The 18040-nt window shown below is 43.2% G+C and overlaps 2 protein-coding genes across 2 annotated transcripts in view; one reads left to right on the forward strand and one right to left on the reverse strand.

Moving 5' to 3' along the window:
- The window catches only part of LOC122942550 (oocyte zinc finger protein XlCOF7.1-like), a 238641-nt gene that overhangs the window by 158115 nt on the left and 62486 nt on the right, over nt 1–18040 (reverse strand). The gene's annotated exons all lie outside the window — the stretch shown is intronic.
- LOC122942551 (gastrula zinc finger protein XlCGF26.1-like) lies at nt 1053–16778 on the forward strand. Its single transcript, XM_044300213.1, has 2 exons — nt 1053–1353; nt 14803–16778. Exons 1-2 carry the CDS (start codon nt 1224–1226, stop codon nt 16134–16136), a joined length of 1464 nt encoding a protein of 487 aa, XP_044156148.1. The 5' UTR covers nt 1053–1223; the 3' UTR covers nt 16137–16778.

Here is an 18040-nt window from a genome sequence, read left to right on the forward strand (position 1 = left end):
GTTCTACTTTGGTCTCTTCTGACCACATGAATTTTTCCCATGCCTCCTCTGGATCATGCAGATGGTTATTGGCAAACTTCAGACGGGCCTGGACATGTGATGACTTGAGCAGGGGAACCTTCTGTGCAATGCATGATTTGAAACCATGACGGTGTAGTGTTCTACTGACAGTGACCTTTGAAACTGTGGTCCCAGCTCTTTTCATGTCATTGACCAGCTCCTCCCTTGTAGTTATGGGCTGATTCCTCACCTTTCTTATCATCAGGGATACCCCACGAGGTGAGACCCACGACCCCACAAGGTGAGCCCCAGTCCGAGGGAGATGGACAGTCGTCTTTAGCCTCTTCCATTTTCTAACAATTGCTCCAACAGATCTGTTTTCACCAAGCTGCTTGGCAATTGCCCTGTAGCCTTTTCTAGCCTTGTGGAGGTCCACAATTTTGTCTCTTGTGTCTTTTGACAGCTCTTTGGTCTTGCCCATGGGAGTAGTTGGCATCTGACTAAGGCCGAATGCACACGGCCGTGTTTCACAGCCGTGTGCGGGCCGTGGAACCGCGGCCTGGATCCCTCCTGAGAGCAGGAGCGCACGGCGTCACTGGTTGCTATGACGCCGTGCGCTCCCTGCTGCCGGCACAGTACAGTAATACACTGATATAGATCTATACCAGTGTATTACTGTTCTGTGCCGGCAGCAGGGAGCGCACGGCGTCATAGCAACCAGTGACGCCGTGCGCTCCTGCTCTCAGGAGGGATCCAGGCCGCGGTTCCACGGCCCGCACACGGCTGTGAAACACGGCCATGTGCATTCGGCCTAACTGTGGGGTGGACATGTGTCTTTAAAGAGCTTGGATAGATGCTACTAAGTTAGATTAATGAGTGGAGTAGAGGTGGACTTTTTAAAGGCACAGTAACAGGTCTTTGAGATCCAGAATTCTTTCTGATTGCCAGGTGTTCAAATACTTATGTGCAGCAGTGCAAGGCAAATACATTCTTTAAAAATCATACAATGTGATTTCCTGTATTATTATTTTTTTTATCTGAATTTCAGACCCCTCCATAAAGTGGGAGAACTTGCAAAATCACAGGGTGTTAAAATACTTCTGTTCCTCACTTTATACAGGAAACCTGCACATATTTGGGTCAGATAACTCCTGCTGTCCGGTCATTATTGGTCCTCTTTTCAGGTTATATAAAACCTTCTACACGACTTCTCCAACCGTCTGATGACTTCTACAATATTTGTTTCACAGCTTGTGAATCCGGGTGAAGATCTGAACATGATATATGTTACAGAGACATATGTGAGGGGTGATGAGCAGAGTACAGAGGACATTCCTACAGATAACCGCCTAGGTGAGTAGTGACCACTAAGTAAAGCAGAGAAGACCCACAGATTCTACCCCTTCACTGGATTATACAATTTTATGTTACATTTTTCTGTCAGTTTTTTCAGCGTTATATTCACAGATTCAGCTAAAATTCTAATTAAATATGGATGGAAATGTGACAGCGTTATAGGTGATATACAGCATAGAGAGGTCATTAATATCAGATCGGAGGCGGATTTAGCTCACGGCAGCCTTGTCGCGCTCTTAGGCCTCTTCCTGGCCATGCAATGTGACGTTCATTGGTCATATGGCCTAGGCACAGATTAGTCCCATTCGAGTGAATTTATCTGAGCTGCAATGCCAAGCACAGCCACAGTTCAACAGACGGCGCTGTGCTCGGTAAGCTGTGAGGAGGCTTTGTATTCACATGAGCTCCAGTGAGCACTGAGGCTAAGACAGCTGATTGGTGGGGGTGCAGGGATCGGACCTCTACTGATCTCATATTGATGACTTGTGCTGAGGAAAATCTTGGAGAACCCCTTTGATGGTTTGCAAATGATTAAAAAAGACAGAAACAAATTATGCCAAACATCTCGCTTTATTCAGTATTGAGTATCAAAAATAGAAACATAGAATGTGTCGGCAGATAAGAACCATTTGGCCCATCTAGTCTGCCCAATATACTGAATACTATGAATAGCCCCTGGCCCTATCTTATATGAAGGATAGCCTTATGCCTATCCCATGCATACTTAAACTCCTTCACTGTATTTGCCGCTACCACTTCTGCAGGAAGGCTATTCCATGCATCCACTACTCTCTCAGTAAAGTAATACCTCCTGATATTACTTTTAAACCTTTGCCCCTCTAATTTAAAACTATGTCCTCTTGTAGCAGTTTTTCTTCTTTTAAATATTCTCTCCTCTTTTACCTTGTTGATTCCCTTTATGTATTTAAAAGTTTCTATCATATCCCCTCTGTCTCGTCTTTCTTCCAAGCTCTACATTTTAAGGTCCTTTAATCTTTCCTGGTAAGTTTTATCCTGCAATCCATGTACCAGTTTAGTAGCTCTTCTCTGAACTCTCTCCAAAGTATCAATATCCTTCTGGAGATATGGTCTCCAGTACTGAGCACAATACTCCAAATGAGGTCTCACTAGTGCTCTGTAGACTGGCATGAGCACCTCCCTCTGTCTACTGGTAATGCCTCTCCCCATACACCCAAGCATTCTGCTAGCATCTCCTGCTGCTCTATGACATTGTCTGCCTACCTTTAAGTCTTCTGAAATAATGATCCCTAAATCCCTTTCCTCAGATACTGAGGTTAGGACTGTATCACTGATTTTATATTCTGCTCTTGGGTTTTTACGCCCCAGGTGCATTATCTTGCACTTATCAACATTAAATTTTAGTTTCCAAATTTTTGACCATTCCTCTAGTTTTCCTAAGTCCTTTTCCATTTGGTGTATCCCTCCAGGAACATCAACCCTGTTACAAATCTTTGTGTCATCAGCAAAAAGACACACCTTACCATCGAGGCCTTCTGCAATTTCGCTGATAAAGATATTAAACAATATGGGTCCCAGAACAGATCCCTGAGGTACCCCACTGGCAACAAGACCTTGGTCTGAATATACTCCATTGACTACAACCCTCTGTTGTCTGTCCCTCAGCCACTGCCTAATCCATTCAACAATATGGGAGTCCAACCACAAAGACTGCAAGAGCTATGTGCATAAATACAGTCACTTACACGCCTTGGCATCCTACCGATGAGGTTTCTAATGATTGTCTATGGAATGTTCTGCCATGCTGAATGCATTTGGGCAAGCAAGTCATCAAGATCTGCTGCTGGTACCTACAGTATCTCACAAAAGTCAGTCCATCCCTCACATTTTTGTAAATTATATTCTTTTCTTGGGACAACCCTGAAGACCTGACACTTTGATACAATGTAAAGTAGTCAGTGTACAGCTTGTATAACGGTGTAAATTTGGTGTGCCGTCAAAATAACTCAAAACACAGCCACTATTGTCTAAACCGCTGGCAACAAACGTGAGTACACCCCTAAGTGAGAATGGCCAAGTTGTGCCCAAAGTGTCAATATTTTATGTGGCCACCATTATTTTCCAACACTGCCTTAACTCTCTTGGAGTTCACTAGAGCTTCACAGGTTGTCACTTGATTCCTCTTCCACTCCTCCATGACAACATACGTCCATTTTGAAAAGACAATCTCTGGATATGACTCTGAGCATGTGCGCTCAACTTCTTCGAGGCCTGTTCTGAGTGGAACCTGTCTTCTTAAACCATTGTATGATCTTGGCCACTATGCTGCAGCTTGCAATTGCTGATTATCTGGTACTCTACACCAGGTGTTTATCCACGTCCTCCTCAACGGACATCCTCCTTTCCCCAACAAAAACAGAGCACATTGTTGCTTCCACTTCTACTCCCTCCTTTTATATGTGCAAACTGAAGCATTGCCATGGTGTCTTAAAAAGGACCTTTCATGTTTTTGTTTTGTTTTTTTGTTTAGATAAATACCTTGCCTTCCGGGGGCGATGCTGTCACCCTGCCTGTATTTTTTTAAATGTCACTCCTACACCCCGCTGTGCCCCCCTGCAATTTTTCCACTCAGTATGAATACTTAGCATCTATATAGGGAGGAGTAGACCCCAGGGTTTTTCAATAGGCGTCTCCTTCTACCTGGCTGTGTCACGATCCAATCACAGCAGAGAGCATCATAGCCAGGAAGAAGACGCCTATTGAAAAACCCTGGCGTCTCCTCCTCCCTGTACAGATGCTGAGTATTAACATACTGAGCGGAAAAACTGCAGGGGGGCACAGCGGGGCGTGTGACATTTCCTGCTGTATTTCTCTCCTCCATCTACAAATGGACAATGTGGTTGGTGACAATGGCAGGAACATTATGGCTGCACTTCATTTGGGGGAAATAACACATGTTCTCTGCATGGCACACCTCAAAAATTTAGTGGTGCATCAATGTTTGAAAAAGCAACGTGGCTTGCAGATGGTGCTGGTCATGTCCAGGGGACTGTTCAGCCTTTCTTATGTGGCTAAAAAGGCCCTTCTGAACGTGAAGTGACAAAATGGTCTGACTTTGTACCGTTTGAATTCCACCTTACATATGCTGAAGCGTTGCTATGAGCAGCGTACAGAGATTAATGAATTACATGATGTGATAAAGCCGCCCTAAAATTAGGGCATTTAAGATACACCCTGGTGTTCCAAATCAATGTACCCTCAGGGGGTTAATATCCACGCGTGGTTGAGAGACTGGACACTGACACAGAAGTTGGTCAAAGCAATCTCTAACTTTATTATATGGGAGTAAGCCGTATATACATCTTCAGAAGAGGGCAGTCCTCTCTGAGGCTAAAACATTGTTTCATTGGTCAAAAAGGAAAAAGTGATAAGAGAAACAGAGATGACACTTCAACATCTGCGCAGTGGGTACCACTTTGGAATGTGAACTAATGTAAACATCTAGGTGGTCGCCATTTTGTAATGGCCGACAATCTAACAATAATACTGCATACGTCATATATGACACATCAAAGAGGTGCTTCTCTATAGGCAGTGAATAATATATATCATCAAGCCATATAATTGGCTTACGCCTTCCACCACACTCTGTAGGATACCTGTAGAAGGATGAGAAATCAGACACTTCCCACAGCACAGGTCTTTGCCCACCTCTCCCTTCTCCAGCTTGAGACAAAGAGAGAGGTGTGGGAGGAAGGCACTTGGAAAAAGAAAAAGTTAACTCATTACAGTCCTAGATATACAAAAAATATAGAATAAAATTCACACATCTTTAACAATGCATGAGAGCACCACAGCAGAGCATATGTTATTTTGAGCGCAGGTAGTTGCAGCTCATCAGGGCCATATGTCGCATACTCAACCCCTTCGAAGAGGCCACCAGAGTAGGGACAAGCATTAACATGGCATCATACTGATATTTATATTTGTACTAATGCTCACGCTGATGGAACAAGGACTAGAGGAAGAACAACAACCTCCATAGCTTGCTGGGAAACCTGTAGCTGATAGGAACCTGGACGGACAAAGTCACATGAAGGAGGAAAAGTTTGTGGTACAGGGGGATATGGAGTTTTCCTAGGCACAGCTAAGGAAGGAGGTTGGCGCTCGTATGATAGATATGCTGCTGATGATGATGACGATGACGGCGACGATGACATGGCCATGACCAACCATTGCAGTGGAGTCTTAAAGAACTGGGTCATCAAGCATGCTGGTGAGCATGACAACTGCATGCTTGGTTGCCTACATGCTAGAAAGCATATGGTTAGCATTAAGCAAAGTGACTACTACAGGATAGCCATACTTTTAGATAATTGCAATCAAAGCAAAAAGGGGAGAATGTTTTTACTGATGCCTGTCACCTGCATTTCTGTCCAGGAGTCCCATCTCCAACCTGGCTTAGTCAGAGACATCCTGCCCTTTCTGGTGGTGCTACCCCTACAATAAGTCTCAGAAGGCACAGCAGCAACAGCCAATTTAGTTTTCTTAACCACTTCAGCCCCCCTAGCTTAAACACCCTTAATGACCAGACCACTTTTTACAATTCTGCACTACACTAATTTCACGGTTTATTGCTCGGTCATACAACTTACCACCCAAATGAACTTTACCTCCTTTTCTTCTCACTAATAGAGCTTTCATTTGGTGGTATTTCATTGCTGTTGACATTTTTACTTTTTTTTGTTATTAATCGAAATTTACCGATTATTATTTATATTTATTTATTTTATTTTTTTTGCTAAAAAAAATGACATTTTTCACTTTTAGTTGTAAAACTTATCAAATAAAACTAAATTTCTATATAAATGTTTATCTAAATTCATTGTTCTACATGTCTTTGATTAAAAAAAATGCAATAAGTGTATATTTATTGGTTTGCGCAAAAGTTATAGCGTTTACAAACTATGGTACAAAAATGTGAATTTCCGCATTTTGAAGCAGCTCTGACTTTGAGCACCTGTCATGTTTCCTGAGGTTCTACAATGCCCAGACAGTAGAAACACCCCTCTAATGACCCCATTTCGGAAAGTAGACACCCTAAGGTATTCGCTGGACATAGTGCGTTCATAGAAGTTTTTATTTTTTGTCACAAGTTAGCGGAAAATGATTTATTTTTATTTTTGTCTTACAAAGTCTCAAATTCCGCTAACTTGCGACAAAAAATAAAAACTTCCATGAACTCACTATGCCCATCACAAAATACCTTGGGGTGTCTTCTTTCCAAAATGGGGTCACTTGTGGGGTAGTTATACTGCCCTGGCATTTTAGGGGCCCTAATGCGTGAGAAGTAGTTTGGAATCCAAATGTGTAAAAAATGCCCTTTGAAATCCTAGAGTACACATGTGGTATCACTGTACTCAGAAGAAGTAGGGCAACGTGTTTTGGGGTGAATTTTTACATATACCCATGCTGGGTGAGAAAATATCTCTCTAAAAGTCAACTTTTCACATTTCTTTTATACAAAGTTATCATTTTAGAGAGAGATTTCGCTCACCCAGCATGGGTATATGTAAAAAGACACCCCAAAGCACATTGCCCAACTTCTTCTGAGTACGGCGATGCCACATGTGTGACACTTTTTTGCAGCCTAGGTGCGCAAAGGGGCACAAATTCCTTTTAGGAGGGCATTTTTAGACATTTGGATTCCAGACTTCTTCTCACGCTTTAGGGCCCCTAAAATGCCAGGGCAGTATAAATAACCCACATGTGACCCCATTTTGGGAAGAAGACACCCCAAGGTATTTCGTGATAGACATAGTGAGTTCATGGAAGTTTTTATTTTTTGTCACAAGTTAGTGGAATATGAGACTTTGTAAGAAAAAAAAAACAACATAATTTTCCGCTAATTTGTGACAAAAAAAAAAAACTTCTATGAACTCACTATGCCCATCAGCGAAGACCTTAGGGTGTCCTCTTTCCAAAATGGGGTCATTTGTGGGGTGTTTGTACTGCCCTGCCATTTGAGGGTCTCCGCAATCATTACATGTATGGCCAGCATTAGGAGTTTCTGCTATTCTCCTTATATTGAGCATACAGGTAATGAGATATTCTTTTTTTCCGTTCAGCCTCTGGGCTGAAAGAAAAAATGAACGGCACAGATTTCTTCATTCGCATCGATCAATGTGGATGAAAAAATCTCTGCCAAAAAAAAAGGAGGTGAAAGGCGTCTGCCAGGACATAGGAGCTCCGCCCAACATCCATACCCACTTAGCTCGTATGCCCTGGCAAACCAGATTTCTCCATTCACATCAATCGATGTGTTGGAATAAATCATTGCCGTTTTTTTTTTTTTTTTTTTTTTTTTTTTTATTATATATACAAAGTGTTTGCCAAAGCATATGAACACCGCCCCTCAGCTCATAAGCCTCGGCAAACATATCTTTTTTACTGCAGAGGAGAAATCTCGTCTTGTAGCGCCGCATACACCGACTTTTGTGTAATCTGACAGCAGCGCAATGCTTCTGTCAGAATGCACATCAGTGCTGCAGCTGGTTCATCGGTTGGTCCACCTAGAAGGTAGAAAAAACAAAACAAAAAAGAAAAAACCAGGCCGCAACCCAATAAATTTATTAACATGAACTTTATAATAACATTTGAACAGAACATTAACTTTTATGAACTTTGGAAACAGAACATTAACTTTTTTGCTTACCGGTGATTTTTTTTTTTTGTTTTGCTTTTTTTACCTTTTATAGGACAAACCTCTCCTTCCCTATGGGACAATGTGCAAAGCCAAATCGCCCAGAGATGTGGCGAAGTACATTATGCGCTTTGGAGAGGTTTGCAGCAGCTCTGTGTGAATGGGCCCTAATAGCCCTGTGTGCCTGTCCTGTGAGATGCAATCCCTATGCTAAGTGTACCTGTGTGTGGTACTTCCGGAAACACTCCCCTAAGCATAGGGCAGGGTGGTCAGGGCAGTCAGGACAGAAATAGCGGGTGTCACGCCTTATTCCACTCCTGCCACAGACACAACATTTTTTTCGGGGTGGCGGTTGGTTTGAGGTACCAGCAACGACACTGGGGAAATGTCACTCGTGTAGACGGCTCACTACACTGGTGGTTGGGGCCACGGAACCTCCTGGATACAGCTGGGTGGCCTCTGGGACAAGAGGTGCTGTTGTCACTAAAGTGCAGGAAACACAGGATGGTCTCAAATCGTGTCCTGGACATGGCAGCAGAGAACATGGACATGTGATGAATTGGGTTTGCAATTCATTTGCTTTTTTGTTAGGCCCAGCGTCTGGTTCTGCGGGAAAGTAAATAGGGAGCCAACATCTGGTCATTGAAGTCCACCACTCCCATGAGTGAATTATAGTCGCGGACACAGAGGGGCTTTTCAATGACACTGGTTGCTCGTTCAATTTGGATTGTCGTGTCTGCGTGAATGGAGAGCATGTAAACGTCACGCTTGTCTCTCCATTTCACTGCAAGCAGTTCTTTGTTACACAAGGCAGCCCTCTCCCCCCTTGCAAGATGGGTGGTAACGAGCCGTTGAGGGAAGCCCCGGCGACTAGGTCGCGCGGTGCCACAGCAGCTAATCTGTTCTAAAAACAAATGCCTGAAGAGGGGCACACTTGTGTAAAAAATTGTCCACATAAAGATGGTACCCCTTGCCAAATAAGGGTGACACCAAGTCCCAGACTGTCTTCCCACTGCTCCCCAGGTAGTCAGGGCAACTAACCGGCTCCAGGGTCTGATCTTTACCCTCATAGACACGAAATTTGTGGGTACAGCCTCTGGCCCTTGTATAAGAGCTTATACAATTTGACCCCATACCGGGCGCGCTTGCTTGGGATGTATTGTTTGAAGCCAAGGCGCCCGGTAAAATGTATAAGGGACTCGTCTACAGCAGATGTTTTGCTCAGGGGTATACAAATCTACAAATTTGGTGTTAAAGTGGTCTATGAGGGGCCGAATTTTGTGGAGTCGGTCAAAAGCTGGGTGGCCTCTGGGACGAGAGGTGCTGTTGTCACTAAAGTGCAGGAAACGCAGGATGGTCTCAAATCGTGTCCTGGACATGGCAGCAGAGAACATGGGCATGTGATGAATCGGGTTTGCAATTCATGCTTTTTTATTAGGCCCATGTTGAGGAGAAGGCCCAGAAAAGTTTTAATTTCGGAAACTTGGACGGGTTTCCACCGGAAAGACTGGGCATAAAAGCTTCCCGGGTTGGCGGCTATAAATTGAGTGGCATACCGATTTGTTTCTGCCACGACTAAGTCCAACAGCTCCGCAGTCAAGAACAGCTCAAAAAACCCCAGTGCCGATCCGATTTGAGCTGTCTCAACCCAAACTCCAGACTGGGCGGTGAAAGGGGGAACTACTGGTGTGGGTGAATTTGGGGGCTGCCAATCAGGGTTTGCCAGCACCTCAGAACTCTAGGGGCCCTACGGGACTGTCTGTGCAGTGGCTGCGACGGGGGAACTAATGCACGTGCCACCGTACCAGCTTCAACTGTCCTTCTGGTGCTCGCCACTTCACCATGTTGTACGGCAGTGCTGGTACTAGGTCCAGGATGGGCTGCGCTGCTGGTGTATGCCTCCCCACGTAATCCGACAGCGCCAGCCCCACTCTGCTGCCCTTGAAGCGGATCCTGCGCAACCTGTGGTCTAGCAACATGGGGCCGGGTACGCCTGGTGGAACCGGGGACCTCAACCTCCTCGTCCGAACTTTGGGTCAGACTGCCACTGCTTTCTACAGGTTTGTATTCTGACACGCTGGATTCGTCAGATGAGGGTTCCCATTCCTCATCCGACTAGGTCAGAAGCCTGTAGGCCTCTTCAGAAGAATACCCCTTATTTGCCATTTGGACAACTAAATTTAGGGGGTATTCCCTGAGACTACCCAAGAAAAAAAGCAAGCCTGTCTTACAAATGGGAGGCTAGCCAAGTACCGGAGGCTGCTGCGATTGATAAAAAATATCAAAACAGATTTTTTTTTTTTATCGCCGCAGCGCTTGTAAAGTGATTGTGCAGTGATAAAAAATAATAATAATTTTTTTCTCACTGCGGCAGGGCGGGCGTGGGTGAACGCAAGTGTGGGCGACCGATCAGGCCTGATCGGGCAAACACTGCGTTTTCGGAGGAGGGCGAGCTAAGGTGACACTAATACTATTATAGATATGACTGTGATCAGTTCTGATCACTTAGAGATACTATAAAAGTACAAATGCTGATTAGCGATACGCTAGTCAGCGAATCAGTGACTGCGGTGGGCTGGGCGCTAACTGCCTAACAAAGGGGCCTAAACTATCCTAAACCTAACCGTCAATACTAGTGAAAAAAGAAAAATGACAGTTTACACTGATCACTTTTTTCCCTTTCACTAGGTGATTGACAGGGGCGATCAAGGGGTTAATTGGGGTGATGGGGGTTGATCTGGGGGCTAAGTGTGCTGTTTGGTGTACTCACGGTGAACTGTGCTCCTCTGCTGGGACCAACCGACGAAAAGGACCAGCAGAGGAGCACAGAAGCCATTTAACACCTTTATATTTATGTTACGGATGGTATTACAGAAAACTAGAAGACACAAATGAAGATCCGACTGACTTGATCCAAAACTAAGGAACAAAAGGGTAAGTCCTGTAACAGCCCCAGCTCTCTCCCTTACTGCTCAGCCTATGCAAAAATCTCAATGGTAGAAAATTGCATACCCTCGTTCCTCAACTGTATGACACCTGAACACCCTATAATAGTGAGGGGACACGACCACCAGCTCCCTACACTTAATACGGAGGGAGTCAGGCTCACCTAGGATCAAGCCCACAGGAAAACAGAAATAAACAGACTTATCTTGTGGATGCAGCAGTAACAGCTTCTAGCATCAGCACACTCCAGGAAGTTGTATAAACCGCAAGGTAAGGCAGTATGGGGAGGAGATATATAGGGAGGCAATCACTGCTAATAGATGACAGCTGGGAGAGGGAGGAGAGATGTCAAAACGAAAGCAAAACAAAAGAAGATCATGCAGAAGGTACTGAAGAACGTCTAACAGAACTTCTCAAAGATCTGGTGGTGACAATTTATAAATATAAGGTGTTAAATGGCTTCTGATTCGTTTTTTTGAAAATCACCAGCCTGCCAGCGCTGATCATTGGCTGGCAGGCTGGTGATTAAATACTTCTTTAACTTTTGCCGGCCTGAAATGCGCATGCGAGATGACACGCCGACGCGTCCTAGGAGGAATAACAGGGCCGCCGCCAGGACGCATCGCTGCGTGCGGCGGTCCTGTAGTGGTTAATGTGATGGAAGTCTTTTTTAAGTGCTGTGCCAACCTGACGCATATCCGCAAAAGGACAAGCATTGCCTGAACAACAAGGTTCAGTCGTACCAGGACTGTGCCCTTTCTTCTGCACATAGCCTGTCCCCTGACTCCATGGACTTCTGGGAGGGGGATTGTAACAGTGGCTGGAACTGGCCAAGTTTGATATGTGTACTGTCTTGTTCAGCCTCCAGTGCAGGGTATTGTCACGGATGATGTTGCAGATAGCTGGAAGTTATGAATAAATGTCCGACTGGCTTGATCCCAAACTAAGGAGCATATAGGTGACCCCTATAAAACCCTAAGAGCTCACCCTGACTGCTAAGCACATACAAGGGTCTCAAAGGTAGACTATTGTATGCCCCCTTACCTAAGACTGTTTGACACCTGAAAACCCTATAATAGTGAGGGGACACGACCACCGGCTCCCTGCACTTCATACAGAGGGAGTCAGGGTCACCTAGAATCAAGCCAGCAAGGAAACACAATACATGAAAGGACTTATCTGAACAAGCAGCAGCAGAAGTCTCCAGCAGTGAACACTTCAATCCAGAAAGTAGTATAAACCGCAGAGTGAGGCAGTATGGGAGGGAATATAAAGGAAAGAGGATTAGTCTAAATAGGTGACACCTGGGAGAAGGAAATGAGATAAGAAAGTGAAACCAAAACAAAGAACATCATGCAATAGGTAGAGAAGGATGTCTGTCAGACCTTCTCACAGAAGTGGCGGTGACAGGTATTCAGTGTGGCAGGTGGCATCGTCACACACCTCCAGCTGATGCCAACGAGCAGATCTGCCAGAGAGTCATGCACATATTATCAGGCCATTAGGAGCAGATTCGATTCTTGTCAAATTTATTTGTTCCCTCTTCTGACCTGATTCTTCAGAATTACACCTGAAATGTATTTCCAGAAATTGGTTCATCTCTAGTGATATACTTTTCATAATCTTTGGATGGTGTGTACAGTATATATGAGTTGCAAGCACTTAAAGGGGTTGTCTCATCTGAGACAATGGGGGCATATCACTAGGATATGTACCCATTGTCTGATAGGTGCAGGTCCAACCTCTAGGACCCACACCTATATCGAGAACTGAGCGGGCCAACGTGGTGGTTAGAGGACACTGGTCCGGCCACCACAAAGCGCTCTCACCATAGAAGTGAATGGTAACGCACTGTGCATGACCAGCCACTGTTTACCTTCACTTCTATGGGCCTGACTGATAAAGCCGAGCCAGTGCTGCGCATGCACAGTGCATCCTCCACCACTTTCGAGGCTCCGTTTAGGAGATAGGTGCTGGACCCAGCGGTGGGACCCGCACCTACCAGACAATAGGGGCATATCCTGGCGAATTGCCCCCATTGTCTCTGATGAGCCAACCCCTTTAATATAAATGCATTAAAAAAGGAAGATGTTATGGTATGGGCCATGCAGTTTGTTTACTTGAGAGTCACTGGACTAAGATTTGGAGAGACCTCGGTGTGCACAGTGTCCTAGCTGCAGTGGAGATGTTCAGGTCACAGGATTATTCTTTGGCGCTATATGTAGTTTGTGTAATCGGGAAAGGCGGCAGGATAAGGCTACATTCACACAACAGTGAAAAATGGCACACAGCTGTTTTTAGAATGAATAGAACTCGATGGCGCTATTCACATGGACATTTTTTTTAAGGCGAGTGAATAGTGTTTGTGAAAGATTTGTGGCGGTTTTCACTGCCAGATGGACCCCATTTAAATCAATGGGACTATTTTTAATGGCCATTTAGACAACAGTGCATCCATGTAATGGCTGTTTAAAATGGGTATGGTACACTAGTGTAAAATGACCTTTTAGGGGTTAAAATAAAAATAAATTGCCTTATCCGCTTGCACACACAAGGCAGTCTCTCTTAGTGCGGAAGGACCTGTGCTACCAATGTGATGACATCATTATGCTCTTTCAGCATGACTGCTTAGGAGCGCATGGTGACATCATCCCAGTGTTGGTTCTTTAGCACCAAATGAAGAGCGACTTTTCTCTACTCGTGCAAGTGGATGATTAATTATTACTGATGGGGGCCACCCTGGGGAACATTATTACTAACTGGGGCCACTTTGGGGGACATTATGTATACGGCATATATTGGCAATTAAATAAAAAGCAAATAAAAATAATTTAAATCATCCTTAAATGATGGCCATTAAAAATTAATGCAAAAGGTCCAGACGACTAAGAAAGGGATGCAAAAATTGTTGAAAAATGGCCATTTTTTTATGGCCTTTTTTCACATGTGAATGTAACTTTAAGAGGTCATACAAAAAAGTCTCACCACTGAACACCAGATATTTGCCTGCTGCCGGGAAGAGCATGATGTGTTCAGTATTAGGCCTCATGCACACGACCGTGGTGTGTTTTGCGGTCCGCAAATCGCGGATCCGCAAAACACGGATGCGTCCGTGCGCGTTCCTCAATTTGCAGAACGGCATAGACAGCCTTTAAAATAAATGCCTATTCTTGTCCACAAAGTATGTTTTTAGCAGGGCCACGGAACGGAGCATCTTTTGTTGCCCCATTGAAGTGAATTAGTCCGCATCCGACCAAAACAATTGCCGTGTGCATGAGGCCTTACTTTAACTTTATTCATAGTACAGGAGCTTCACTGATGTAAAGTAGACACCAAGGGACAGCACTACTGCAGGGGGCATAACTACTGTGTGGGGGCACTTAGGGGCATAACTATTGTTTGGAGACCTCAAGAGGACATTCTACTGAGTGGGGGTAGTTGGGGAGAGGGCACTAAAGAGGAATTCCACTGTAAAAGGGACACTGAAAGGAGATAACTAATGTGTGGGGCACTAAGAGGGGATTCGTCACCACTTGTCCAGTGCTAGGAAATGTTTTATTTATATATCTTTTAAACAACTGATTGGGTGGGGGTTGCAGGAAAGTATCTCAAGGTAGGAGCCAGCGTTTTTTAGTTATGCCCCTCGGTCTACTATTAGATTGGGGTCTGTTTGGCCACCACTGTTTTAGTCAATTGATGATTGAATTTTGTGCCATGTCTTGTAATTTCTGTGGATTTTTTTTATTGGAAAATTTATAAAACTTCAATACAATTTTAATGTTATTCATCAATAATAAAATGTATTTTGTTCTTGGTAGATGACTGTACCAGGAACTTAGAGAAACATCTGGTATCTTCAGATTTTGAAGTAGATGATTTTGGTATCACACGAGATACATTTGAAGAGCATGCCAATATACAAGATATACCCTCATCCAATCACAGCAACAATGCATCATTTGATTCTTTTAAACAGGTCCGATCTTCTGATTCATCACAGACTGTAACACAGAATAAAAGTCACAGAAGAGGTGCTAAACATCAAACAGCTCATGTAAAAGAGAAGCCATTTTCATGTTTAGAATGTGGTAACTGTTTTAGATTTAAATCAGAATTAGTGAGACATCAGAGAATTCACACAGGGGAGAAGCCATTTTCATGTTCAGAATGTAGTAAATGTTTTAATCAGATATCCGAACTTGTTAGACATCAGAGAGTTCACACAGGAGAGAGGCCATTTTCATGTTCAGAATGTGGGAAATGTTTTAAGAATAAATCAGCTCTTGTTATACATCAGAGAATTCACACGGGGGAGAAGCCATTTTCATGTTCAGAATGTGAGAAATGTTTTAACCGTAAATCATATCTTGTTATACATCAGAGAACTCACACAGGAGAGAAGCCATTTTCATGTTCAGAATGTGGGAAATGTTTTAAGCACACATCATCATTTTTTGAACATCAGAGAAATCACACAGGGGAGAAGCCATTTTCATGTTCAGAATGTGGGAAATGTTTTAAGGAAAAATCAGTTCTTGTTATGCATCAGAAAATTCACACAGGGGAGAAGCCATTTTCATGTTCAGAATGTGAGAAATGTTTTAATTATAAATCATCTCTATTTAAACATCAGAGAATTCACACAGGGGAGAAGCCATTTTCATGTTCAGAATGTATTAAATGTTTCAATCAGAAATCGGAACTTGTTAGACATCAGAGAGTTCACACAGGAGAGAGGCCATTTTCATGTTCAGAATGTGGGAAATGTTTTAAAAATAAATCTGCTCTTGTTATACATCAGAAAATTCACACAGGAGAGAACCCATTTTCATGCTCAGAATGTGGGAAATGTTTTAAAAATAAATCATATCTTGTTATACATCAGAGAAATCACACAGGAGAGAGGCCATTTTCATGTTCAGAATGTGGAAAATGTTTTAACCTTAAATCAAGTCTTAATTCACATCAGAAAATTCACACAGGGGAGAAGCCATTTTCATGTTCAGAATGTGGGAAATGTTTTAACCTTAAATCAAATCTTAATGCACATCAGAAAATTCACACAGGGGAGAAGCCATTTCAATGTTCAGAATGTGGGAAATGTTTCAACCGTAAATCATCTTTTGTTAAACATAAAAAAACTCACATATAAAGGAAGCCATCTTCATGCTTAGCTTGTTAGTGACCTCCCTCCGTCAGATACTCCTTTTTACAGGGAGATAAAACAGCGCCTTGCTTTTAGTGACCAGAGGTAGCTGAGGGCTTGGAGCGATGATTGGGACCGTCCATAAAATAGAGCTGGAGTCCCACAAGAGCTGGTTTCCAGACATGTGGAAAAAGGGGCGTCATTCACACTTGGCCAGTTATTTTCAGTCAAGTGGAATGACAGATAGGATGTAACATAGTAACATAGTTTATAAGGGTGAAAAAAGACATCTGTCCATCCAGTTCAGCCTATTATCCTGCAAGTTGATCCAGAGGAAGGCAAAAAAAAACTGTGAGGTAGAAGCCAATTTTCCCTACTTTGTTCCCGACTCCAATCAGGCAATCAGAATAACTCCCTGGATTAACGATTCCTCTCTAGTAGCCATAGTCTTCTTCACAGGAGTCCAGAACTGTACACAGTACTCCATGTGTGGTCTGACTAGTGGCTTGTAAAGTGGCAGGACTATGTTCTTATGGGCATCTATGCCCCTTTTGACGCAATCCATTATCTAATTAACCTTGGCAGCAGTTGCCTGACATTGGTTTTTACTGCTTAGTTTGCTGTTCACTAAAATTCCTAGGTCCAGTGCTCCAGACTAAAAAAAATACCTAGTAGCCATTGGCTCCTGAACTGAAAAATTTAGGAGCCAAATTAAATTTTTAGTCGCCAAATCAATACCGAATCAAAATGTTGGTATTGTGACAATGCTACGCCGATCAGATTGGCGTAGGGTTGTTTCGATACCAAATTTTTGATTCGCTTTCGTCACCATAAAAAAGTATTGCGATACTCAATACCGCGCAAAAAAACGAACAAAAAAAAAACACCAAAAAAAGCTGCGTGCATTTCGCATTTTATGAAACGTTCGGCCCATAATAGAACAGTCCTATCCTATTTTTTGGGGTGGAAAGGTGACAAATAAATGGCGAATGGCTCTATACCGGAAAATAACTGATCAGGTATATTCCCATGCATTCTGAATGGAGAGTAATCCGTTCAGAATGCATCAGGATGTCTTCATTTTGACTGATCAGGCAAAAGATAAAACCGCAGCATGCTATGGTTTTATCTCCGGCAAAAAAAAACTCAAGATTTGCCTGAATTCTGGATACAGCATTTTTCCCCATAGGAATGTATTAGTGCTGGATCCGGCATTCAAAATACCGGCATGCGCAGACCGGTAAAAATGTGTAAAAAGATACAAGACGGATCCGTCTGTCCGCATGACAAGCGGAGAGATTAATTCGTTCTTGCAATGCATTTGTGAGACGGATCCGCAATTTGAGTTGATTTTGTGTGTTAGCCCTGCTACATATGTACTTTTAGAAGTAATGACAATAGCACGGATGGAAAGGGGTGGTAGTGATCCTTTACTGTTCTTACGGATGGTTTTGGACGCTTCCCCTTAATATATTCTGTCGTGATTGCTTGTTCTGTGCACATAGTGGTTTCTACCTTGCCAGGCAGGGCTGTTATGCCGCACAAGCATCACTTGCCACATGTGAATGCCCCAGTTATAAAGAAAATTGCATAATAAAAATGCTTACCTCACCAATGTCCCACCTGCCAAAATGTATCTTAAAAGTACCCAAATATATCATAAAATACAAACTTCTAAAATTACCAAAACAGGGAACCAATTGTAACCATTTATTTTAGTGTCAATTTGCATATTTGAAGAATAAGCAGCTGAAGTTTTAAATAAAACGACTTTTCCCCCCGAATAAAACAAAAAAAAGATTTAAAAAAAAAATCACTAAACATATTAATAAAGAACCCCTATGTTACATGTAAAAACAATAGCAAGATGGGTTGCACAAGAAGTAAAAATTATACTTAGACCATTAAAC

This window comes from Bufo gargarizans, chromosome 6, assembly GCF_014858855.1.
Source record: "Bufo gargarizans isolate SCDJY-AF-19 chromosome 6, ASM1485885v1, whole genome shotgun sequence".
Taxonomy (NCBI): Eukaryota; Metazoa; Chordata; class Amphibia; order Anura; family Bufonidae; genus Bufo; species Bufo gargarizans.

Excerpts from the sequence above, each read along its gene's own strand:
- LOC122942551 (XM_044300213.1), top strand. The coding sequence starts at position 1,224 with ATGACTTCTACAATATTTGTTTCACAGCTTGTGAATCCGGGTGAAGAT. Across the intron at positions 1,354-14,802 it reads TCCTACAGATAACCGCCTAG|ATGACTGTACCAGGAACTTA; the intron begins GTGAGTAGTGAC and ends TGTTCTTGGTAG.